The 26196-nt window shown below is 40.6% G+C and overlaps 1 protein-coding gene across 6 annotated transcripts in view; it reads left to right on the top strand.

The window, feature by feature from the left end:
• The window catches only part of Ambra1 (autophagy and beclin 1 regulator 1), a 164662-nt gene that overhangs the window by 50385 nt on the left and 88081 nt on the right, over window positions 1-26196 (top strand). For all 6 annotated transcript variants that reach the window (XM_036183800.1, XM_036183802.1, XM_036183801.1 and 3 more), the window contains 2 exons: window positions 12274-12354; window positions 13106-13206. In XM_036183800.1, coding sequence (XP_036039693.1) covers window positions 12274-12354; window positions 13106-13206 — 182 coding nt within the window. The remainder of the gene's footprint in view (window positions 1-12273; window positions 12355-13105; window positions 13207-26196) is intronic.

Here is a 26196-nt window from a genome sequence, read left to right as displayed (position 1 = left end):
ACCTCCTCTCTCCCCTTTCTTCCCCCTCGATTTTCCTGTCAGACTGCCTTCTGTGTGTGCTCCCCCAGCCCACCTGTGCTCTAATCATCTCCCTGGGCTTCAGCATGACCTCATTTTACATTGTCCTCTTTACCTTTCTTCATCAGCTTAACAGTGTTTTTTTTCCTAGGTGTCTTTATTAGCCTTGGGCTGTTTTCCCTAATGCCCCACTCATAAGTCTTTCCCCAGATGCTTGACTTTTGGAGGAAGGTAGTTCTGGTGCAAACCATAATCTTGCTCTTGTAGCAGCTAAGGATTAGTTACCTTAACAAGAGTAGCCCAGGTTTTGTAGAGAGAGATGTTGATACTGACTTGCCATTTGTTTCTTTTTCTAGCTCCTCTTCTCTTCCTCCTGGTCCTATAAGCTGAGTTCTAGTTGCTCTTTTTAATCTAGTGCTCAGAAGAGGAGAAAGTGAGGTTAGGGATGTAGTAGCCTATTCTAATTTATGTTCCATAATCCTGTTCCTTAGCTTTGATAACTAGAAAGGAGGTTAATTTCTTATAGTACAGAGGAGCTGGTAAGGTTTATGTGATCTGGAATCTGCCTAACAGGACACCACCATTAAGAGGCACTATTCAATAAGTGAGACAGTTGAATAGCTTGATCTGCTTGGGAGGCACCCAGTCTGTGGGACCAGAACCTGTCCTTAGTGCATGAGCTGGCTGTTTGGAACCTTGGGCTTATACAGGGACACTTTGCTCAGTCTGGAAGGAGGTGACAGGACCTGCCTGTACTGAATCCACCAGGTTTAAATGAATCCCCAGGGGTGCCTTGATCCTGGAGGACATGGGAATGGAGGGGAGGGGCTGGGGGGAAGGTGGGGGTGGGTGCAGGAGGGGGGAGGACGGGGGAACCCATGGCTGATGTATAAAATTTAAAACACATAATAATAAAGAAAAAAAAAGAGGCACTATTCAATTATGTTTCCTTATCTTCTCAGCACATCACAGTCATGCCTGTGAGGCTTTACATAGGCTTCTCCACTCTCGATTTTTCTAAGTCATAGATCCATTTTATTGTTCTTGAACAGTTTTTACCCAGATGATGTTTTCTTTGGTTCTCTTTCATCATCAATTGATTAAAAGGTATCAGCTACTGTAGTGTAGTTTTCACTTGTATGGTTGTCATCAACTTGTGTTTATAGTATGCATGCCAAAGTGGCAACTTCATATCTACATCTATATATGTATATGTACCAATTGCTGAAGTAGCCGTTCTTTATGTACAAATGTAAATTGTTTATATATGTTTTTACATGTAGATAATAGATTTTAAATTTTTGTTTAATCCTTATAATGACCAAACAATAGGATTAATAACTCAATCTTATCTGATGTTCTCTGACTGAGGACATTACCATATGAGAGATGTCTAAGATTAGAGAACAGGAATCAGTGTATTTATTGTCTTCAGCTATAAAGTACTTTTACAGTGATGTGCAATCATATTTGGGCCCTTTCATACAGTTATTATGGAAGAACACTTTTCAGATTTATCTTGGAAGTTGGTCAGGTTAAATTTTCTATTCTTTTGTAGTCTGCATTGGTGACCATCTTCCTAGGCAAGCATTTTCTCCTGCCATTCATCTCTGTCTGTGGTAAGAATTGAAATGGCAGGATCCCAGTGTTTATCAAAATGTACAAACAGGACATCCAGAAACCTGCTGTCAGCAGGTCTCTTCTGAAGCCCTCAGCCAGCAGTCTTTGCATAAAAAGGTTCACAAGCAGGGTAAAGGTGTGTCTGTCCATTGACATTATTGTCTGCCTGTGTTAGAGCCCAGGCCACTTACTTGAATGTAGATATTATATAAGTATAGCAAAACTCTTATTTTAATTTTTACATTCCCTTTAGATAAGAGGGTAGGTGGCTCTTACAAAAAACCCAAGAAAAGTGCTAAGATTTTCAAGAGAAATAATGTGTATGTTTATGACAATTCTATTCTAGTTAGTCTTTATTTTTTAATTAAAAAATTATTAGAAAGAAAGAGAGGGTCTGGGACTTACTTGTTGGCATATGCCTTTAATCCCAGTGTTTGGAATGCAGAGGCAGGTGATCTCTGTGAGTTCAAGGCCATCCTGGTATATATACCATGTTCTAGGACAGCCAAGGCTACATAGAGACCTTGTCTCAAAAAACAACTAAAAATGTTGTTTAAGAAAGAAAAAAGGAAAAGGGTGATTGTGGTACACGCCTTTAATCTCAGCACTCAGGAGGCAGAGGCAGGCAGATCTCTGTGGGTTCCAGGCCAGCCTGGTCCACAGAGTGAGTTCCAGGACAACCAGACTTACACAGAGAAGCCCTGTCTTGAAAAAACCACAAGAGAGGGCAGAGTGGGAGATGGAAGCAGTGCTCTTCTTTATTTCCTTGCACTGTGGGATTTGGGAATCAAAGTCATCGTCAGGCTTTTGTGGCAAACACTGAACTATCTCAGTGACCTTTAATTCTAGCTAGTCTTGTACCTTTCTTTCTTTTTTCTGTTACTCTAATTATGATTCTAGAATCTTTCCCAGCTATATCCCTGCCCTTCCTGCCTCTTTCTGTAGCTGCTTTACCATCTGAGGCAAAGGATAGATACCCTGAGCCAATACTTCCTAATGACAGATAGAACTAGAGATGCTTCAGATTAGATCAGCCACAAATACTTCCTCCAAGCATATAGCCACTGGTAATTATATTCAGCATCTTAACATTGTTGCTAGCATGGAAGAGAATAAACCCTTTCTTTATTCATGGTTTTGACGCTGGGCTGTATTGGGGTTTTTGCCTTGGAAAAAATCTCAATGAGAATCTTAGTCTTTTAGTTTAAGATGGAGTCTTCAGATGAGTTAAAATTGATTTCTCCCCTGCTGTCCCTCCCTTCCTTTCTTTCTTTTTCTTTTAGGGTGGAGTGGAAGTAATAGTAGGAATTGAACCTAGGACCTCTTGCTTGCTAGGCAAGCCACTTGATCTTGAATGGCTCTTTTGTTATTATTTTTGGACAGTCTCACCGTGTAGCTCACGATAGCCTGTAACTCTTGATTGTCCTGCTGCAGCCTCCTGAGTACTGGGATTATAGGTGTTTGTACCACCATGCCAAATTATTATTATTTTTTTAAAGGTTTATTTATTATTATGTATACAGCATGTATGACTGCAGGCCAGAAAAGGGCACCAGATCTTGTTACAGATGGTTGTGAGCCACCATGTGGTTGCTGGGAATTGAACTCAGGACCTCTGGAAGAGCAGCCAGTGCTCTTAACCTGAGTCATCTCTCCAGCCCACCAAATTATTTTTTTAATAAATACTTTTGAAAGATTTATTTATTTTGTTTTATGTATATACGTGTTTAGCCTGAATATATATATATATATGTATGTACCACATTTGTGCCTGGTGTCTAAGGAGGTCAAAAGAGGCCCTGGAATTACAGGAAGTTATGAGCTGCCATGTTCGTGTTGGGAATTAAACCCAGGCCTTATGCAAGGGCAACAAGTACTCTCAACTTTGAGCCAATTCTCCAGCCCTATTTTGTTTTAAGATAGGGTCTTGATATATTTCTGAGGATGCTCTTCAACTCTTGAGCTTATGTAATGTCCCCACCGAAGCTTAGTAACTGGGAAGCATATGTACTACCTCACCTGCCTGAGCTTTCTTTGTATGGTCGCCTTGCAGGGATGTTTTCAACAGGTCTTCTTGTGTTTCATGTAGCTGAGGAGAGTCCCAAAGACATCTGACTGAACATGGCATAGGAAAAGTTGTCGACCTCTAGTTTACAATTTACTATCATCCTCTGCTCTTTTGATATGACTGAGATTTAGTTCAGCCTGTGGCAAAGGAAATATGTTAAAAAAACCAGATAAATAAAGCTCCTTATTTCAGGTGATAATCTTGAGTGAGATTCCTACATTTACTTCAAGTCCTAACTAGAAATTGCAGGAGGGAAGCCACATATCCTCAGTATACTTGCTCATGCTTTCTCTTCTGAGCTAGGAAGTTCTAAGATTTCTGTAGGATAAGTCTTTGACTTCTCTCTAATAACAAATACGTAAGTTGTAGCCAAGAAAGAAAAGGCAGCATTTGCCATCTGTAATCTTCAGAAAGAGATAGCTGCATCACTTTGAAAGGTGTTGTCTTTGTTTCTTCCTTTCACAAACTTTAGAAGTGCAAGAGAAACAGCACTATAAAGATGGTGACACACACCTTTAATCCCAGCACTCGGGAGGCGGAGACAGGTGAATCTCTGAATTCCAGGCCAGCCTGGTCTACTGAGCAAGTTCCAGGGAAGCCAGGGCTACAGGGAGAAACCCCATCTTGAAAAACAACCACCACCACAACAAATTAAAACAAAAAACAAACAAACAAACAAAAAAACCATTAAAAACCCCAAACAGATGTTGTTCTCTTTGCAGGCTGCTGGGCAAATGTTCTGCCACTAAGCAGCCCCTAGCCAGACCTGAGTCTTAGAAATCGGGTCTCTCTGCAGTTACACTAGGAGAGAGGAAACAGAACAAATAGATGCACAGTTGTTTTGACAGTTGGGTTTCCTTGATAGATATGACTAGATCAGTCACTCTAAAGTTCAAATCTGTGTAAAAAGATGAACCCTGAGAGTCAGAGAAGTGCAAATATTAGAGTCTTATGTGTCTTGCAAGAAGATGAGCTTCATCCTGTTAAGAGGGTGACATCAAAACATTTTAGTTCCAGAATAAAATTGTCAGAATTGTATATATTAAGTATGTGAAAAGGGGCTGGAGAGATAGCTCAGCAGTTAAGAGCACTGGCTGATCTTCCAGAGGACCCTTCCAGAACTAACATAGTAGTTCACAACTGTTTAAAACTCCAGTTCAAGGTGATCCAGTGCCCTTTCTGGCCTCTGTGGGACAGCATGCACACAATGCACATACATACATGTAGGCAAAACACTGATCCACATATACATAAGTAAAACAATATGTGAAAAGATAGACTGTAATACTTCCATTAAAGTATTAGGACAGCTTTACAGGAAGAAGGGACAGATTTTAGAGAAATGGGAGACTCTATGGTTTGAGCTTGGTTTTGAGGTTTTCACCTTCCACTTGACTTGACACAGGGTCTGTTTTATTCACTGTTGCCTGACCAGCTTAGGTGACTCTTGACTTGTGAAAATTCTCTTATCTCTGCCTATCTCTCTAGAGGGGATTGCTGAGATTACAGACAGGTCACCATTATGTTTAGTTTTTACATGGGTTCTAGGGGTCCAGGTTCAGGTTGTAGGTTTCCACAGCAGCACTTTACGTACCAAGCCATCTTTCTAGCCCCTGGATTTTGAAAGATGAATCTGTGAGGAAAATGGCCTAAGCAAGGATATGTTAGATAAAGAGAATAACAAGCAAAAGCTCAGAAACAGATTTGCAGGGTTTATTCAGAAGCCTGAATAGATCTCTCACTAGAGGTGTGCAGTGTTAGTAATATGAGAAAGATCAGAAAACTGAGAACTATAAAAGGGCTTGCAGTGTCTGGCAGAAAGTTTGAATTTTATGCTTATCAAAGGCAGATTACTAATCATGTGCTTTAGGAAGCTAACTCTGACAGCCCTGGTTAATGTGATTAATGTGACCAATCAACTGATGGGGAAGAACCAGTTCAAGCCTGTGGTAGTGGTGGTGGCGGTGGCGGTGGTGGTTGTGGCAGTGGCAGTGGGCAGGCAGCAGCAGCAGCGCAAGCCTTTGATCTTAGCACTCAGGAGGCAGTGGCAGAGCGAGATCCAGGACAGCCAGAACTGTTATATAGAGAAATCTTGTTTCAGAAAACAAAACAAAACCAGAAAAATAATCAGTTCAGTAGTGATGAGTATAGCATAAGTGAAGATACTTTGAGCATTGGATTTTAAGTATTTGTTATTAAAGTCCTTAATGTTTTCTTCATAGATGATTTAAAAAAACAAACAAACAAACAAAACCAGGGTCTTAGAATGTAGTGTCACCTGGAAGTTATTATGTAGCTCAGGCCAGCCTTGAACTCACAGTGATCCATCTGCTTCTGCCTGCGGAGTGCTGGGATTAAAGATGTTTACCATAATCCCTAGCTAGATGTCAAATTTTTGTTGTTATTATTTGAGATTGAATTTTTGTATGTTTTTGAAACTGGACCTGAACTTCTGGACTCAGATGATCCTCCAGCCTCACCTCCCCAAGTAAGGGCACTACAAATGTAGGTCACTATGTAAGCCTCCTTAATGTTTTCCAAGACTGAGGCCTATTCACGGATATCCTTGAGAAGATGGCCATCTCATTTACTTCTCCAAATAAAGTGCTTCCTTGGTCTTAAGTGTTACTGCAGACAATTTTGAAGTAAGTTTTTGTAGCTTAAAAACTGACCCTTAGAACAGCATTGCTTAGAATTAGAATCTCTTATCATTACCTGTTAGCTCTATTGTCTGGGTTCTAGTCTTGGTTGAGCCTGTGCTGTGGAGAGCTTGGAACATCTAACTGGGAAGTTTGAACTTTGTGTGGATAGGGGGCATCCATTATTTGGTGTTTAGACAGCCAACTCTAAAAGCCTTGGCTAAGGGAGCCTACTTTGACAAGTGTACTGATGCAGAAGAACCAGTTTGGGAACAAGTCTTGTTCCCCAGGTCCTGATGTCTGATGGCAAAGGAAATCGGACAGCACTGACACTTCTTTTTAGCCTTAAGGTTCTTGGATCTCTCTTAGTGTTAACTGCCTTAGAAGGTTTCCCTTCATACTCAGCAAAGAGAAAGTAATGAAATTCTTAGGAAGTAAGGAGACCTGAAAAGGGGGAGGAGAAGGCTATCTGGTACTTGTGAAGCCTCAATATATTTATAAAATACCTACCTATATAAATACTACTTCTTTACCAAGGATTATGACCCATTCCTTAGAAATGTGTAACATTTGCTTGGCGGCTTGAGAAATTTTACTCTTCCTGAGCAAATAAAGTACACATGAATATTTTTCTTAGATAATGGAGAAGAAGAAATGAAGAGAAGGAAAGTAGAATATATCTAGATTGTGCCTGGGCTGAAAATGGGAAAATACAGAAGGAACAAATTTCAACAGCTAGGAGGTACAAGGAAGAAGACATTACCACTTAGATTTATATGTTTGTTTTATCAGAAAATGCACAATATGAATATAAATTGGTATAATGTAGGCAAATGAAATTAGGAGGTAGAATAAGGGAGGACAAGAATTTGTAGATGATAATTATCTCATATTAGTATTCATTCCTTGGAGAAAAATTAAAGCTCTTCTGTAATAGGAGACCTACATTGTTAGGTTCCTTACAAAGGATGTCAGCCGGGACAAAATTTGAAATCCTATGTAAGTGCAATCCCTGGAAATAGAGACCTCTCAGTTTCTAATAGCAGCTAGGAAGAAAAGGACTTGGCCAAGATCAATGTGCCATTCAGAAACAGGAATGCAAACTAGGCCTCCATTGTCTGGAGAGGAATAGAAGCAGAAGTAAGGGAAACATGGTATTTGCTTTTAGACATGTATTTGTTCTTAATCTTTACCAAAATCAACTGGACCGTCAGGAAGACAATGGCGTTTTGAGCTTTTTGATGCAAGAGATTCATTCCTTAAAGCTCGTGTCAGAGCTGCATGTCACTGAGGAACAATGACAACTTGACTATCTGGTCAAGGCTCAGACAGTACAGTAGGTAGGTTTTTCACTCCTTTAAATTATGGCCTTTCTCTGAGGCTATTACTCCTGGACATTTAGCAGAACTGCCACTGTGCCTCTCTGTTGTATTGGAGATGCATTGTCTTTCATGCAACACTTGTTTTAAAAGCTTGTTTGAAGGGTGTTTCTTTATAAAAATCATTTGTAACAAAATTTTAGCCCCCATCCCCTCCTACCCCTTAGAGAGTTAATCAGAGATACTCAGAGTTCAACAACTGGGAAAGCCATTAATAATGTAGACAGTTCTGTCCTGCTGGCTTAAAGGCAGCTTCTGGCTGTTAAAATTGATGAGGATTTCTCGGGTGTTCCCTTAAAAATGTACTTCTTGGTAGAGAGACAGCGCTAATATATTTGCATACTCTTTTCTTCACTTCCTTTCCTTGTTAGCTATATCATGTTAGAGCCCAGTATTTAGCACTTGCCACTACTGTTAATGTCGACCTACTGTGGGTCTGCTCATCTGGTGTCATATTTGGTCTCTCTTTTACTTTCTTCGCTGCCTTCTAGCTCATGCAGCTTGCTTACTGTCGACCTTGTGTTAGCAGTAAGTGAAAGGCAGGCTCCTACTCTTTGGAATATGTCAGTATTTTAAGCGCTTCTAATTCCCTTGGTCTTTTCCTGGAACTCTTATCATTATCTTTTTCCCCCAGATCTCCCATGCACTGAAATTTGTTTTCCCATCTCCAGTCATCTCCAAATCCCCTTCTTTGTAAGCAATAAAATCAGTTATTCTTCCCACCTCGAGCCTATTTAGAGCTGTGCCTTTGTGATTTTTGTGTGCTATACCAAAAATTTTCCCTCCTCTTGTCACCCAATTTGGCTTTTGGACATTCTGATCCTTGCTACCTTTACACATTCTTCTTTTCAAAAATTTTCCTGGTTAGTAAACATTTGAGTTGCTTGTCTATTATGCTATTTTCTCTTAGAGGAATTTGCTTGTTTCTCCCTCAGACATCTCATTTGTGTGTTCCTCACATTTCATATTTCCCTAATTGTTCTGGTTCTTGTCCTGTCATTTTTCTGTTGTTAGAGTCCTAACACTCTGAGTTCAGTTCTTATGTGTATGTTATTGAGATGTCATTCAGCTCTGCTAAGATGAAGACCAGCGTAGACATCTCCGCTCATTTGTGTGTTGTTTTTCTGTGATACCGTCCATTTGAGGGTTTGCTTGTCTCTGAGCCAGCTATTTCTAGTTAGTGATTGGTCTCAGTGTGTAGCCCAGGCTGTCCTCAAACCTTTCAGCCCTCCTTCTTCAGCCTCCTGAGTGCTAGGAGCACTATATGTGTGTCACTCTATCTTGTGTGACTTGATCTTATGTATCATGTTTCAGTAATCACTAAACATTTGAAAACTATTACCCCTATATTTAAGCTCTTTTTCCTTTTTTTTTTAAATTTGTGTGTGTGTGTGTGTGTGTGTGTGTGTGTGTGTGTGTGTGTTGACACACATTAAATTACTATTTTAGCCACCTCTCATTTAAAATGGAAAAAAATACTGCTTCTAGGTTTTAAAACAGCAGAAAGAGGTTTGTGATATATATTTTAGGAGTCAGGGGTCGGGGGTTTAGCTCAGTGGTAGAGCGCTTGCCTAGCAAACGCAAGGCCCTGGGTTCGATCCTCAGCTCCACGTACAAAAAAAAAAAAAAAAAAAAAAAAAAAAAAGTCAAACTTGTCCCCATTCACTGTTGTCACTTGTCATCCTGGGTCCTCTCACCAGGTTTTATGATCTCTTAGAGCATTGGCACCTCACCAGTACCATGTAGTAGTACCTAGCCCTTCCTCTCTGCTAATACCAGATTGTGTTCCAAGTTACCAGAAGTGGGTGAGTCTACAGACTTATAGAAGCATGGACAGCTCCACAAGAGGTTTCTAGAAAGAGCAGTTCAGTCCAGAGCCATGGGACAGAATCTGCACTGTGATGCTGCTTTCCAGCTTCATTTTCAGCCTTCCTGAGGCTTGGGGCCTCTCTGTACGCCTTTCATATAGGACACTTTAAACTTCAAAATGTTTTCTAACTCCTTTCATGAAAATTGGTTACATTCACTGATAAATGCACAATAATGAAAAGCTATCATGACTTTAGTTGTACTTTTATTTGTTTATTTATTATGTATACAGTGTTCTGCCTGCATGTATGCCCTGCAGGCCAGAAGAGGGCGCCAGATCTCATTACAGATGGTTGTAAGCCACCATGTGGTTGCTGGGAATTGAACTCAGGACCTCTGGAAGAACAGACAGTGCTCTTAACCGCTGAGCCATCTCTCCAGCCCTAGTTGTGCTTTTAAATTAATTAATACATTAACTGGTCACAGCCAAAATCATATATTTGAAAAATGTTTAGTTTGAGAGCTGTCTTATTTGTTTAATATTCAGTTTCTTTATGTATATGTGAAGAGCTCTATAATAATTGCATTTCATTGGTTAGCCACTTCTGATGTATTTGTGTATGTCCGTAGGTGTGTGCTTATGTGCATGCTGGGAGTGGACATGTGTGTGGCTTTGGCTTGAAGTTGATGTTGAGTATCTTCCTTGATTGCTCCTTCACTTTATTTGTTAAGGCAAGGTCTTTTTTTTTTTTTTTTTTTTTTTTTTTTAAAAGATTTATTTATTTATTAAGTTTATAGTGTTCTGCCTGTATGTATTCCTGCAAGTCAGAAGAGGGCACCAGATCTCATTACAGATGGTTGTGAGCCACCATGTGGTTGCTGGGAATTGAACTCGGGACCTCTGGAAGAACAGTTGGTGCTCTTAACCTCTGAGCCATCTCTCCAGCCCCCATGGCAAGGTCTCTTGATGAACCCAGAGTTCCCTGATTTTGGCTATCCTAACTGGATAGCCAGCTTTCCTTGGGGATCCCCTGTCTGCCTCCTAGGATTACAAGCTGCTCTCCTGCCAGCCTAGCTTTCATATGAGTTCTGGGAATCAGAACTCCAGTTCTGATGCTTAAATAGCAAACTTTATATCCAGTGAGCCATTTTTCCAGAACCTCATCCCTCTTATAAATTGTTTTTTACCCCTACCTTCCTTTTTACTCCCCATGTAATCTTACGTCTTCCTCCTGATGTTTTCTTTTACAGTATCTTACAAAAACAGTAGTGTATCTTTTCTTTAGGGGGAAACCCAATTGCTGACTTCTAATGGATCAGCTTCAATCACCTTAGTATTGATTGTTCTTAATGCTCAGAAGCCCATTCTACCTAACACAAACTTTTAAAGGCTTTTGTTTTTGGCTGGTCCAGCTCCCAGTGGGCCACTTATAAACCAAAGTGTTCCTTTAACTTTGGTTCCAGGGCCAGTTTGAAGATTATCTGATTGATCTGAAGGTAATCCAAAGAGAGAATTCAGATGTCCCAAATCAGCCTCTCAGAGGTTCATTTATTTCCTGGAGTTGTTTAAGCAGCTAATTAACTGCTCTGTCCAGCCAGTGCCCTTTGGCTTATTGTTTCTTTGATGTGTTGGAATCTTTAGCCACGTGAAATTTCTTTCCTCTTTTCTTGTAGGAAGCAGTGAAATAGAATGGAAAGAGCCCAAGGTTTAAGTTGGCTCTTCCTTGAATCTTCAACCATGTTCTTGCCTGTGACCTTGCATTTGCCTGTCTGATTCTTAGTTTCCTTATGTAAAATCAGATTAATAATACCTTATGGGATAGCTAGAGAGATTTAAGTAGGATGACATTAACAACATTTGAACTAACTTAGCAGTTACAGTAATCTATAATAAAAATACCTTTTAAAAAAAAAACCTCAAATGACTTGGTTTAGAAGTGCCATTTTCTAATATTTTTTCATCATTATCTATTTTTCAGTTTTTGAAAGAAGGAACTAAGGATTTTTTTTTTTTTTTTCTTATTCTTGTCTTTCTGCCTGCTTGCCCTTTTGGTGATACTAAGGAATGAGCCAGACAGTCAAGGACTTTGCCACTGAGCTACATCTCTAGCTCCTCAACCTCAGTCTCTATCAGTCTCTCTTTCTGCCAAGGGGCTCTAATGAACAAAAAGACATTCTTGGACCAGATGTGGTGGCACATGCCTTTAGTCCCGGCACTCTGGAGGCAGAGACAGTTGTCTGTGAGTTTGAGACCAACCTGGTCTATATAGCAAGTTCTGTGACAGCCAAGACATAGAGTGACCCTGTCTGATAATTAAAGAAAGAAAAAGACATTTAAAAAAAACGATTTATTAATTATGTATACAATGTTCTGTCTGCATGTATGCCTGCAGGCCTGAAGAGTGCACCAGATTCATTACAGATGGTTGTGAGCCACCATGTGGTTGCTGAGAATTGAACTCAGGACCTCTGAAAGAGCAGTCAGTGCTCTTAACCTCTGAGCCATCTCTCCAGCCTGAAAAAGACATTCTTATATAGCCTTTCCAGATCCCTAGACTTTAATTTGGCTTCACTTTCAGATACTACAGGGTCCAAAGAGCATATTGACTCAAGAAAATCCTTTTAGAGCTGGCTTTGGGCCCCTCTCCTGAGTATTGTTTACTTTGCAGATGCTTATATTTGGTAGCAGGTGAGTGATTCTGCTTTAGTCATTGTCTTATGTGTAATCTGTTTTCTCCAGGGACAATGGTGACAGATCTAGGCACCGAGCTCCCCGCAATGCCCGAATGTCTGCACCTTCACTTGGACGCTTTGTCCCAAGGTAAGAACTGGGTTGTAAGCATAGAGGATTCTTGATAAAAGCCTAAGATTTCATTTTTGTGTGGTTTAATTTGGTTTTTCAGTTCTGGAACTAGAACCAGGGCCTTGGCAGATACTAGAGAAGCATTCTGCCACTGAGACCCACCACCCAGACCTTTAGACTTTAGTTTAATCTCTGGTTTTTGGATTGTCCATATATGAAATTGTTTCCTAATAAGTCTGTATTCTAGTCCTTCCACCCAAACATTTGATGGGAGGTAATTGGACATAGTGCATAGAAATATGGCACCAAGAGCGTACTGCTCAAAGGTAAAAGTCTTGTGGAAGAGTCTTCCTGTGTAGCTCTAGCTGGTCTGCAACTCAGTTATGTAGACCAAGTAGGCCTCTGCCTGTGAGTGCTGGAGTTACGGGCCTGTGCCACCCCACCTGGCTAGCTTTGCTTTAGAAAAAAAGAGTAGTAAGGAGTTACAAACTTTGAAAAGGACAAATCCTGTGGATTTTTTTTTTTTTTAACACCTTTTGACCTTTCATGGATATCCTTTAGGTTATATTATGTTACAGTTTATGTTCTGAGGCCCAGTCTGGCCTTGAACTTGCAGTCCTCCTGCCTTAGCCTTCATCCATGTGTTAGGATTATAGTTGTACACCATTATGCCCAGCCTTACTTGGCTGATGATTTTGAGACTCTATGGCCTCTCCTTTGTTGTTTGGTAGTCTTTAGTTCGCTTTTCACATGTGGTTCCTTCTTACAGGCGTTTTTTGCTGCCTGAGTACTTGCCTTATGCTGGAATTTTTCATGAACGTGGACAGCCTGGCTTGGCTACTCACTCTTCTGTTAACAGGGTCCTGGCAGGTAAGGAAACATTTCTTTGAATTTTGAAGTTGTGAAAGGTGGGAAGGCAAAACTTCTTCTTTTCCCCCTGTATTGATGTGATAGTCTCTTAGCATCTGTCTGAACGTCTGTTGGGTCCCATCTGCAGTTTCTTACTTCCAGGCAAGAATCAGTAGGAATGAGACACTGTTTCTCTTGGCTAGTTCTACTTCCTTCAGGCCTTTTTGTAGAGAAAGAAAAAGAGAAAAAGGGCGCGCGCGGGGGGGGGGGGGGGGGGACACGGGACGGGGGACGACACACGGGACGACGACGACACATTTAAAAACATTTGTATCTTAATATATATAATTAAATCATGGCTATGCTTTATTTGATAAAGTTATCTTGTTCATGGTTCAATTGGTGAGATACTCGTAAGCTAGTTCCTGTGATTTTGATTAAGAGCTTAATGCACACCTCTCCACCTCTTTGCTTCTGCTGGCACATGAAGGAGGAGGAGGGGAGAGACTGGTGGAGCCAGCTCAGCACTCCACATGGGAGAAAGTAGGCTGGGCAGAACTGCTGAGGTGGTGGTGATGAGTGAATTCCTTAAGTGACCCATGCTTTGGGGCTCTGAGGCATGATGTCACCAGGTTCTGGGACATGTATGCAGCTACTTCTGGACAGTCACCAGAAAAAGGAACAAAGCAGAAATCTGGTTTCTGTGATGAAGGTTGTTTCCTCATTTTACATTCTTTGCCCCTTCCCATCACTCACTGCCAACTTATAAAATTATTTCTGAAAATATATAAAACTTCAGTTGTATTAGGCATATTTTGAAAGAGTCTTTGATTAGAAAATTTTAAATGGCATTGTGTTTTTTGAAAATGTGGACCATGTGATGGTTAAAGGTAGAAAGGCAGCTTGTGCGAAGATGGCGTTGCAGGGCTATGAGAATGTTGCTCGCTGTTAGCTTTGTTTTAGGCTTCCTTCCTCCCTCCCTTCCCCTCTCCTCCCTTCTTTTCTTTTCTTTCTTTATTTTTATTTATTTATTTTTTAATGGGGTGTGGGCAACATAGTCTCACAATGTACTCCAGGCTTGGAATTTGCTATGTAGACCAGGCTGGCCTCTGCCTTCCAAGTGCTGAGATCAAAAGCATAAAAGCGTGCATCCCCAAATCCCGAAATTATAGGGAACTTTGTTTTGAGACACAGTTTCACTATGTACTTTGGCTGGCTTAAAATTTATCATGGAAACCAGGCTTGCCTTGAACTCAGATCTGCTTGCTTCTGTCTCATGAGGCTGGGATTAAAGGCCTGAGCCACCATGCTTTGTTTTAGCATTTTTAACAATGCTGCTGTGGCAGCTGGCAGGCCATGGAATCTAGTCCTCCCCAGTGTAATGCCCTTGACCTAACATTGAAGTCTAGAATCCCACAGTCCTCAGGAGTTTCTCTGCCAGACACTCAAACTTCATAGGCTCCGTCTCTGGATAGCTGTTAAGAGAGGTCTGGTCCCAGTTGTTAAAGAGAGCGCATTTGTGCCTTTCCTTGCCTGACACTGCTATGTGGCTTGGCTGAAGGTTTTTGAGAGATAACCACTTGCTGCCAAACAGTGATACCAAAGAACTCCTCTGCCCTTGTCTTTGTTCCAGATGTCTGCCTCTACCACTCCACATAGCACATCTTGCTCTTCTGCTGCCAGCAAAATCTCTCTTTCCTTGGCATTAAGCTTTTTTTTTTTTTTTTTTTTTTAAATAACAGCTGTATAGTTTATTTCTTTTCTTTCTTTGCTCTAGTAATTCTGCACCTTTACTTTTCATTCCCTACTTTCTGACCAGTGTCCTGATACCTGCAGACCTGGTTGTCCTAACAGATGCCTTTGACAATGAGGGGCATGTTCTAGCATTTTATAGGTTATATATAGGTATGACATCTACTGAGAAAATTTATCTATCAAATGATCGTAAATGCCATCAAGAGAAAGAATCTAGACTTCTAGACCCTTATGCCTGTGTTAGCAATTGTTTCTATTCATCATTAATATTCATTTTCTTAATTGCAATATTAGCATGCCTATTGTGACTTCCTGGGAAGCTGTCATCATGTATAGATACCTGGATGTCCCTCTGTATTCTGTTAACAGCTGTGTCATTTTTCCTTTATCTTTCCCTTACAAAATTGCAGCACTAATAGTAATAGCAACAAAAACCCAAGAATGTATTACTTACTATGTACTAGGAAGCATTTTAAATACTTTAGGAAAGTTTCATTCCAATCCTGCAATAGTTCTGAGATAAGTGGTAGTATATAATGATGGTGGAGGGGACACTGGTGACTCTGGGCAGGTCTTAGCCATAAAGCCAGAGAGTAGAGGAAACAGGACTGAGCCCAGACAGTGGACTCTAAGACTTAGACTCCAAGCTACTTTCTTAGTCTGCTGCCCCATGGTTATTTAAAAAAGACAAAGCATCAACATAGAATTCCTTTTCCAATACCTTAACACAGAAGACAGAAAGGGCTCCCAGGAATCTTTCACTGATCTTCAGAGTTTTTCCTATTGACTTTTTCTGTTTTAAATGGTGGTTCCTAGGCATGACCCTTTATATCTGAGTGGTGTTTGCTGAGGGATATCTTACTGTGTAATAATAGCTTTTTCTTTGAGCCTTCTTGTTCTCCTGGATATAGATGTTTTGCTTTTTTATCAAACTTACTTGTGATCGTGTAATTGTGGTGCTATAATAATGGCTTTCAGAGTGCAAGAGAAATTGTTCTTTTAACAGTAAACATTCCCAATTTTTCTGGAAAGGTGCTTTCTCGTATATGATTGGAACAATATTGTGATGGTCTTAGAACAGTTACATTTGGCAAATATTTGTTCTGCACTTGTTTCAGTCCAGGCAGTGTGCTGGGCTAGCAGGGTGAACAAAACAGACAGAATCCCCGCCCTCCTGTATCTTGAAATCTTAGTGATAGATCATACCGTAAAGTGTTGCTCAGTTCTTGGTCCAAACATAAGTAGAACCTCTGTATGTTGATGTAGAAGGACAAAGCAAGCATACCACTGCTGTTTTAGGAATTGTGACTAGTACTGTAGGGGCAAGTGAGTCTCCAGTGGGCTCTCAGCAAATCTGTTCTGAAAGGTCAGTAAAAGTAGATTTGTGGAACATTAAGATCCTTTCATCTACCGGAGTCTGGGAATGACCCTACACAAATGGAGCCATTGCACCAGAGTGCTCTTCTCTTTTGTCTTGGTGCAGTCTCCACAATTCTGTAGGTTCCCACTAGTCTCCAGCCACCTATCAGCCCAGAGCCGCACAGATTCTAGACCCATACTTAAAGAAATATACATACCCTTCAGTGCTATTGCATCGCTAACACATGTATTGGGGGTGGGGTGCATGTAGCAGTCGAGAAAGCTCTCCCAGCTGACTTTTTAGCAGACAAGGACTGAAATGAAGTTAGCCACTGCCTCAGAGTAGTCCTTAGTACTTTCCCTTACACTGTCTCTGTAAGTCACTGTTCCAGCCCTGTGAAGTAGGTGTTGCTGTTACCGGCAGGGAAGAAAACTGAAGCTCAGAGAAGTTATGTCACTCGCCCAGCATAATATTATGAGAGGCAGAGTTGGGAGATTAAAGCTGGTCTGCCTAACTCTCTTCTGTCTTCTGAGACATTTTGCTTGAGTTCAAGTAGGGAGTATCTCCCAAAAGGTTCCTAATCTTGTAATAGTTTTTGACATGTTTGAGGCCTCAGAGAAGTGAAATGAGAAGTCCTGGCATTGGACAGCTTCCTGATAATTACTTGAAAAACAAAAATCTTCTGAAGATAGGGCCTGAGTAATGTAGGGTATGTTATCTGCCCTGCATAATCCTCTTGACTTTCATCCTAATGAGCATCTGTTCCTGGCAGATGTGAGCCTGATGTACTTAATCACTATTTTGATTAAAATCAATGGGAAGTGTCAGGTTCTTCTTGCTCTTCCCACAGGTCATTGGAATCTAGTCAGATGTCCTCGATTAGAGATGGCCTTGTGCCCAGTCATCTTTGTTTCTCCTTTGACACTTTATTCCATTGGTTCTCAACCTGTGAGTCTCGACCCCTTTGGGTTTGTTGGACATCCCTTTCAGAGGAGTCACCTAAGACCATCAGAAAACAGAGATATTTACATTACGATTCATAATAGTACCAAAATTACAGTTATGAAGTAGCAACAAAAATAATGTTATGGTTGGGGGGGGTGTCACTACAACATGAAAAACTATTAAAGGGTTGCAGCATTAGAAAGTTCGAGAACCACTGGTTTAAGTTGTTTAGGGGTGCATTGTTCTTTTTCCACATACTTATGACTGTACTTTCCTCTTTAAAAAAAAAATCTCTTATTTATTTTTGGTGTGGCTTAAGAGTGTACTTTGTATAATTTCAGTTATTTTAAATTTATTATAACTTCGGGGGGGGGGGCTTAGCATATGGGCTAGCCTAGCAAATGTGCTTGGTCAGAATGTATATTTTGATGGTGTTCGGTGAAGTGCAGATGCTTGATTAATAGTGTTGATGTTTTGTGTATTCTTATTGGTTGGGTCTTCCTCCCTCCCTCCCTTCCTTTATTTTTTTATTTATTTATTTTTTTACAAGACAGGGTTTCTCCTGTCTTGTTCTGTAGACCAGGCTGGCCTTGAATTCACAGAGATCCATTCACCTACCTTTGCCTCCTGAGTGCTGGGATTAAAGGCGTGTGCCCCCCATCCTTCATTTTCAACTTAGTTGTTTTTTGTATGTTTGTTTGGCATAGTTTCACTGTGTAGTTCAGGCTGTCCTGAAACTTACTCTCTAACCTAGGTTAGTATTGAACACACAGTGAGCCTCCTGCCTCAGCCTCTCCTGAACAAGCCACTATGACTGGCTTTTGTTTACACTTTTTTTTTTAACCAAAAGAAAGGAATATTGTTGTACCTTAGTTTTTAAAAATGTATTTGTTACTTGTGTGTCTATATATGATGTGTAAATGTGAGTGTGGGCATGCATGTGCCACGGCACTGTCTGATACAACTAGTCCACTCTCTGTGTAAGAAGACAGCTGTAGGATTGGGTTCTTTCCCATGGAACTAGGACTGTCAGGTTCACATAGTGAGCGCTTCTACTTGCTGAGCCTTCCCACTGGCCCACATCTTGTTTTCCCTGGAGTTAGACGGTCTCTGTCTTTGGATTATGTAGTTAATTCACATTTAGAGTTATTATTGTGGATTTTTATCTGCCTTTTTGGTGTTTTTTTTTTTTTCTGTATCTTTAGTATTTGTTTGTTATTTTTGGTCTCATTTCTCCTATACTAACTTTGTATTACATGAGTATCATCTATCTTGCCTTTACTGATTTTCAAAAAATATTTTATTAGAATTTACTTGATATTTATACCGACTTGAATCTGGTAAGATAGCTAAACATACAGTTCTGTTGTTCCTTTTCCCTCTGTTGTGCAGTCATTGGCATATATGTTAAATCCAGAGATACTACAAACACAGCTTAATTGCTTTATGTAATCTTATGTTCCAAACATCCTTCTATTTGTTGAATAGTTTGGGTAAGACAGAGCTATCTCTTTACAATAATTTGTCTTTCTTCATTAATTTTTGTCTAGTCCCCTTCCACACACCATTTCTCAATTGATTACTTTTTTCATTGAGACAGGGTCTCACTGTGGAGCCCAGCCTGGCCGTAGACTTGCAGTCTTGCCTTAGCTCACCCAAGTGCTGGAATTACGGATATTGTATTTCCAGCACTGGCATTCTTCTTACTTTCTATAAAATACCAGTGCTCTCACATTTCTCCCACTTGCCTGGAACATTAGGGAGTTCCTATCAGGATCTTTCTAGCTTAGTTTGGTCAACTCAGCAGACATCTGGGGCCTCGCGGTTTCTGATTTTTAGGAATTATCCTAACTTGCCAACCTGATAGTACCACCATTGTTTAGTCCAGCTGATTGCTTTGTCCTTCATTTTGTTCCAGCTCTGCACTTGACTTACCAAATCTGGGGAAGATAGGTGATAATAAATACAGTTGGGTTATCTTGGTATTAAGCAATAAATAAATAAATAAATAAATAAATAAATAAATGCTGGTTTTTGTGTTCTCTCTCTCTCTCTGCTCTGTACCCCTCTGGGACCCTGTAGCCAGGCAAGTAAAGTGAGTAGCACATTCCAACTCAGCGTCAATTAAGGTGACTGTTTATAATCCCAGATAAATGGACAATTAGTGATGGTGGTACTAACTAGTGCTGCTTTAATAATTAACCCAGTTACCTTTCCTTCTGCTCCAGTGATCAAAGTGAGGATGATAAAGGGCGGGCTTGGTTGCCTAGGAAATAGTAAATGTAGCACTCCTTGAGAACACAGTCCCAGCTGCTGGCCAGCACCAGGTGAAGCTTTTTGCTTATTTGATATGCACAGCCGTTGGCCCAGTTACTACCTTCTCTGGTTGATGCTGCATCCCCTGTACTACTACAGACTTTTCTAGGGAGAGCAAACTTTGCTGCCCCTTTAATATTGGAGACTTGGTTTTTCTGAGTTTTTCTCTTTTCCCACTATTACTTTACCCCTGAGTCTTTTTTGTACTGTCATTTTGAAATACACAGCACTTTATAAGTGCTTATTGCTTAGCTGTTTCCAAGGCACTTTGAGTATTACAAGAGAATTAAATGCCCTCGGAGTTTACAGTCTAGCCAAGGAGTGACCTGGTTTTGGTTTTCTGTGTTGTTTTTGAGGAATTGAGTTTGGTTTGGTTTGGTTTTTGGTTATTGTTGTTTGTTTGTTTGTTTTGGGCCCTGCCACTAAAAAAAAAAAAAATGATTCCCCTGGAATTTTTGTTGCCAATCCAGATAGATTAGCTAAGCTACAGCTCAGAGCTGAGCTTGTGTGGGTACTATATGACTTTTGGTATCATTTGAAAAAGCATGGATTGTGTCCTCAGTAATTGTTTGAGTGGGGCCTCATAGAAGACAGCTGCCATTTGCAGAGTAAGTCTGTTCATAGGCGGGGTTTGGGACCTGACTGTTATAAGTAAATACTCATTCTGTTTCTTCTAGCAGTTTATTTAATCTTAGGTAATTTGTTTAACTTTGGGACTCAGGTTTCTCACCAATAAAATGAACCTAAGAATAGGGCTTACCATATGGAATCAAGGGTTAACAAAGGAAGCATTCCTGTTCTGAAATTCTGAAATACTCAAAAATCCAACTTTCTGAGCATCAGTACAGTCCAGGGGGAACAGTTTCACACAACACTACCTTGTTTCATGTACAAAATTATTTCAAATAGTATATGAATTATCTTTAGACCATGTGTACATGAAACATAAGTTTTAAGCTTCATTTGGGTCCCAATAATCCATAATCAAGGGGGAAAGTCTGAAATTCAGAATACTTCTAGGTCCAGAATTTCAAATAGGGAATAATAAATCCATATGTGTGAAGTACATAGAATACGACTGTGTGACTCACACTGGACATTCAGTCGACATTAGTTACATTCACTATGTGAAGGTTTCTGTTGTGCTTTGTTGTTGTCTGTCCGGTTCCATGGTTGTTCCTTTTTTGAGATGAATCTTGCTCTGGAGTCCATAGTGGCCTAGAGCTCACAATGTAGCTTAGTCTGGCTTCAGACTCATTCTAGTGTTCCTGTTTCTGACTCCAGAGTGCTGGGATTACAGGTACATGCCACCATGCTTGGTCTTCTCTGCAGTTTTTATTATACAATTTGGGCCCTGTATAAATTAGTGTCCTCTTTACTACTGTTTTGCTGCCACTGAAATTTTTTTTCCAGTGTATGTTGTGGGAAGGTGACCCAGGGACTGTTGGTCCAGGCTACCCTCAAACCCACTAAGTAGCATAGGATTACCTTGAATTTATAATCATCCTGCCTCAACCTTGAGTACTAGGATACCTAGGATACCAATCTGTGGGTCAATGGAGGGCTTGACAGTTCATTGTGTCCACTGTTGTCTGTAGCTATGTTACCCAAGTAAAGAAGTCACAAAGTAAAAGGTGAAAGATTTATATGATCTTAAGAGAAACCAGGTATATAGAGAGGTCCCCAGAAATCCACAAAGATACCTCCACTATAGACTACAGGCTATGGTCGAGAGAGTACCTGAGATGACCCACTATGGTGATGGGATGTCCAAACACCCTAACTGTCATGATAGAACTCTCATCCAGTGACTGGTGGAAGCAGATGCAAAGATCCACGGCCAAACCCCAGGTAGAGCTCCAGGAGTCCAATCAATGAGAGAGAGGAGGGATTATATAAGCAAGAGATACAGAGACCATGATTGGAAAAAGTAGAGACGACTAGCCAAACTATAGGAAACACATGAACTGTGAACCAATAGCTGAGGAGCCCCCATGGAACTGGACCAGGCCCTCTGGATAAGTGAGACAGTTGATGAGCTTGAACTGTTTAGGGGGGCCCCAGGCAGTGGGACCAGGACCTGTCCTTAATGCATGAGCTGGCTTTTTGGAACCTGGGGCCTATGCTGAGACACTTTGCTCAGCCTTGGTGCGGGGAGGAGGGGACTGGACCTGCCTCAGCTGAATCTACCAGGCTGGGCTGACTCCCCAGGAGAGACCTTGCCTTGGAGGAGGTGGGAATGGGGGATGGATGGGGGGGGACTGGGAGATGGGAGGGAGGACAGGGCTGATATATAAAATTAAATTAATTATAAAATAAAAATATTTATAAAAAAAAGAAGTCACAAAGTTTGCACTTGAAAACATTTTTGTGTACTAATGAAGTAAATACCTGTTCAGCGTCTAATTATTTGCTGCTATGTAGCAACAACAACACAGGATCCCCAGTTATCAACAACACTACCTAGGAACTTACAACAAATACAGATTCCTAGGATATACCCCAGACACATTGAGCCAGACACTCAGGTTTTAGGGCTCAGGAATTTGTATGGGTTTTGTTTCTTTGTTTTTATTTTTGTTTTGTCTTTCTTTTTCTTTTTCTTTTTTTTTTAAAGATTTTTTTATTATTATGTATATAGCATGTATGACTGCAGGCCAGAAGAGGGCACCAGATCTGATTACAGATGGTTGTGAGCCACCATGTGGTTGCTGGGAATTGAACTCAGGATCTCTGGAGGAAGAGCAGTCAGTGCTCTTAACCATCTGTCCAGCCCCTTGTTTGGCTTTTTCTTTTTCTTTTTCTTTTTTTCTTTTTTTTTTTTTTTTTTTGGGTTTTTTTGGTTTTTTTGGTTTTTCAAGACAGGGTTTCTCTGTATAGCTTTGTGCCTTTCCTGGAACTCACTTGGTAGCCCAAGCTGGCCTCTAACTCACAGAGATCCTCCTGCCTCTGCCTCCCGAGTGCTGGGATTAAAGGCGTGTGCCACCACTGCCTGGCTTGTTTTGCTTTTTCAAGACAAGGTTTCTCTGTATAGCTCTGACTGTCCTGGAACTAGTTCTGCAGACCAAGCTGGCCTCAAACTCACAGAGATCTGTCTGCCTCTGCCTCCCTAGTGCTGGGATTAAAGGCGTGCACCACCGCTACCCAGATTTGTTAAATAGGACAGGGTAAAGTGTGTGATAGTATCTGTGTGAGTAAGGTGCTGTGTCCATCTAAACATACAGTCTGCTAAGTAAGACCATCATAAATAGCTGCAAGAAAAGTAGGTATTATGCTTACAACTTTTTTGCAGTATAAAACACTAGTTCATGTGGCTGTTGAGCATTTGAAACAACAGGTTCCTGTCAGATGTGTTAGCATTTCATTCCCAGGAGAATTGACCTTATAACCCTATGGTGGCTGGAATGAGTAATGTCTCTCATAGGCTCAAGCATTTGGACATTTACTCGGTCTCCAGTTGTTGGCACTGTTTGGGGAGGTATTGGAGGTGTGGTCTTGCTAGAGGAAATATGTCATTGAGGGTGGGCTTTGAGAGTATATAGCCTTGCCTAGTTTTCTCTCTCTCTGCTTTGTGTTTGAAAATGTGATTGATCTCTTGGCTTCCTGAACCAGACACCATGCCTGCTGTTTGTTGCCATGTCTTCCTACCAATCTGGATTCTCCCTCTGAACCATAAGCCAAAATAAACTCTTTATTCTACAAATTGCTTCTGGCCATGCTGTTTTTACTACAGCAACAGAAAAGTAACTATTAAACCTTTCTTCCAACTTCTAATCTTTCTTCCTACTTGTCTTATTTCTTCCTTTTAAAAAAAAAAAAAAAAAACTTGTTGACTTCATTGTGTCTGGATGAGACACCACTGGTGACTTGTATTATTGCTTATTCTTGTCCAGATCTTGTCAAGGATCCATAGCCACTGTGTGTGTTGGCCATGTCACATTCAGAAGATAGCATTTTCACAGTTCTCCTCACCTTTCTCCAGCTCTTACATTCTTTTCACATACTCTTCCACAATATTCCTGGAACTTAGGATGGGGAGAAGTTAATATAGATGACTCATTTATTGTTGGGCCCTCACTGTCACTTATGTTCAGAAGATAGTTTGACAGTATAAGCATTTTCTGAAACAATGCTGGTATGTTTGACCTTACAACACCCCACTCTAGACAGGGTTTCTCTGTGCAACAGCTCTAGCTGTCCTGGAACTCACTCTGTAGACCAGGCTGGCCTCGAACTCACCGAGATCCGCTTGTATCTGCCTCCCAAGTGCTGGGATTAAAGGCATGCTCCATGGCCCAGCACAATTGTTTCTTTTTAAGGGTGTTATAAGTGAGTTCCTATTTTATCACGAACCAACCCGCTCCAGCTGTAGGCCATGCAGGAGGGGTCTACCTTCACTTCCTTGTCTTGAGCTATGGGACTGAATTCTTCAGAGCTACTTGGAAGCAAATTCATGATTTTTACTTTTGCAGCTCAGCCGGGTGGTAGTGAACTATAACAGCAGTGGAGCAGGGCAGTGGTGGTGCACACCTTTGATCCCAGCACTCAGGAGGCAGGCACAGGCAGATCTCTGTGAGTGTGAGGCCAACCCCGTCTACAGAGTGACTTGCAGGACAGCCAAAGCTACACAGAGAAACCCTGTCACAAACAAACAAACAAACAAACAAACAAACAAACAAAACCACATACATAACAGATTTTTCTTTGGGCTGCCAGCTCACAAAAAATGACACAGAGACTTATTAATTAGAAAGCTTGGCCTTAGCTTAGGCTTGTTTTTAACTAGCTCTTATAATTTAAATTAACCCATATTTTAAAATCTACATTCTTGTTACCTCATCTCCAATTTGCTCATCCTGCTTCCTTCACATCTAGCTGGTGACTCCACCTTTCTTCTTCTCCTGAGACCTTTCTGTCTCCAGAAGTCCTGCTTAACCTCTTCCTGCCTAGCTATTGGCCATTCAGTTCTTTATTGAACCAATCATGACACATTTCACACAGTGTAAAGGAGTATTCCGCAACACACACACATACACACACACACACACACACACACACACACACACACACACACACCACCAACACCACCAACAAGAACAATAACCACAATCCACCCAAAAGCCATTTACCATAGTAGAGGATTTAACTAGTTTGAGCTACAGAGGAACATAGAAAAATCTTGACAGTAGTTAGAAAATTCAAATTCCCAGTTAGAAGTGGGTTGCACATGGACCTTTGAGGAAAATATATCATTTATTTTTCATAAACAAAAACAGCTAGAATGGTGTACTGCCTCTACAGTCTGTCATAACCATGCATTGCAATTGGTTGCTTTTTACAGTATTTGCTGACTTCTCCACAAAAGGATTTTATAATATTGTATTGGTAGTTTCTCTTAGACTAGCATTTTTTTTTTTTAAAGGTGGGGCTATGTATAGTCATTCGTGCTTATTACAGTGACGTTTCACCCTGGCTGAGTCTGTGATAGTTTTGTAGTAGCATTGAAATTATCCATAAACATCGCCCATCATGACAAACTGACACAGAGGTTATGAAAATAGGGAACTTAGTGACTCAGACATAGATAGCCATGAACTAGTATTAGATCATATTTCCAAATTTGTTGGCTGTGGAATATCTTATTTCAAATTACTTTGTTTGTTTAAGACAGGATCTGGCCTCAAACTCCTGATTATCTTGCCAGTTTCCCAAGTGTTGGAATTATAAGTATATGCTAATACCTCTAGCTTCAAGTATGCTTAAAAAAAAAAAACAAAACAAAAAACAGGAGTTGGGGATGTGGCTCAATTGGTAGAGTGCTTGGCTAATCCTGTATAAAGCCCTGGTTTTAATCTCTAGCACCATATAAACCTGGGCATAGTGGCACACACTGGTAAATCCAAGACTTGAGTGGTAGAGGCAGGAGGGCCAGAAATTCAAGACCACCATCAGTATACATTTGAAGATGGCCTGGGCTACATGAAAACCTATTTCAGACAAACAAACATAAATCCTAAAACCGTTTATCTGTCAGTACTGTTTTGAGCATTCCTGACATACTAATCTTCACATTTCTGTGATGTACTATCATTACTGGTGTTTAGTTGTTGTTGTTTTGTTTTGTTTTTATAGAGGAAATGGATGAAACAGAGAAACTTGACAGAGCTAGATTTGGAACTTAGCCCTAGATTGGCACTTTTCAAGCAGAACTATACTGATGTGTAAGTCATTTTTTTCATGGGTAGGAAAATAGCTGAAATATATACTCAGATTTTTAAGAAAACAAAATAACTTGCTGGACTCCCAAGACTGCTGCTGATAAGGGATACAGATTCTTACATTCTTGTAGCTGTAGATTGTTCTTGTAGCTCAGTTCCTCTAGAAAGAAGGCCTGTAGGAGAATTACATTCCCCAACAACGAGTCCTGAAGAGGTAATTACACTGTTGCCATCCCATTGGGAAGAAGGCTGGGGCGGTGATTACATTCCAAAACAAAGCTATTCGGGTATAATTGCACTGTGCTGCTCTTATCAGTCTGGAGAAAGCAGGCCTCTGGTCTCCATCCTCATTTGTTTTTTAGATGGAATCTGAGTAGCATTCAATTAATAGTCAAGACCCAGGCACAGGGAAGTCAG

The sequence above is a fragment of the Onychomys torridus genome, chromosome 4, assembly GCF_903995425.1.
Source record: "Onychomys torridus chromosome 4, mOncTor1.1, whole genome shotgun sequence".
Classification (NCBI taxonomy): domain Eukaryota; kingdom Metazoa; phylum Chordata; class Mammalia; order Rodentia; family Cricetidae; genus Onychomys; species Onychomys torridus.
This window is presented reverse-complemented; position numbering and strand designations above follow the sequence as displayed.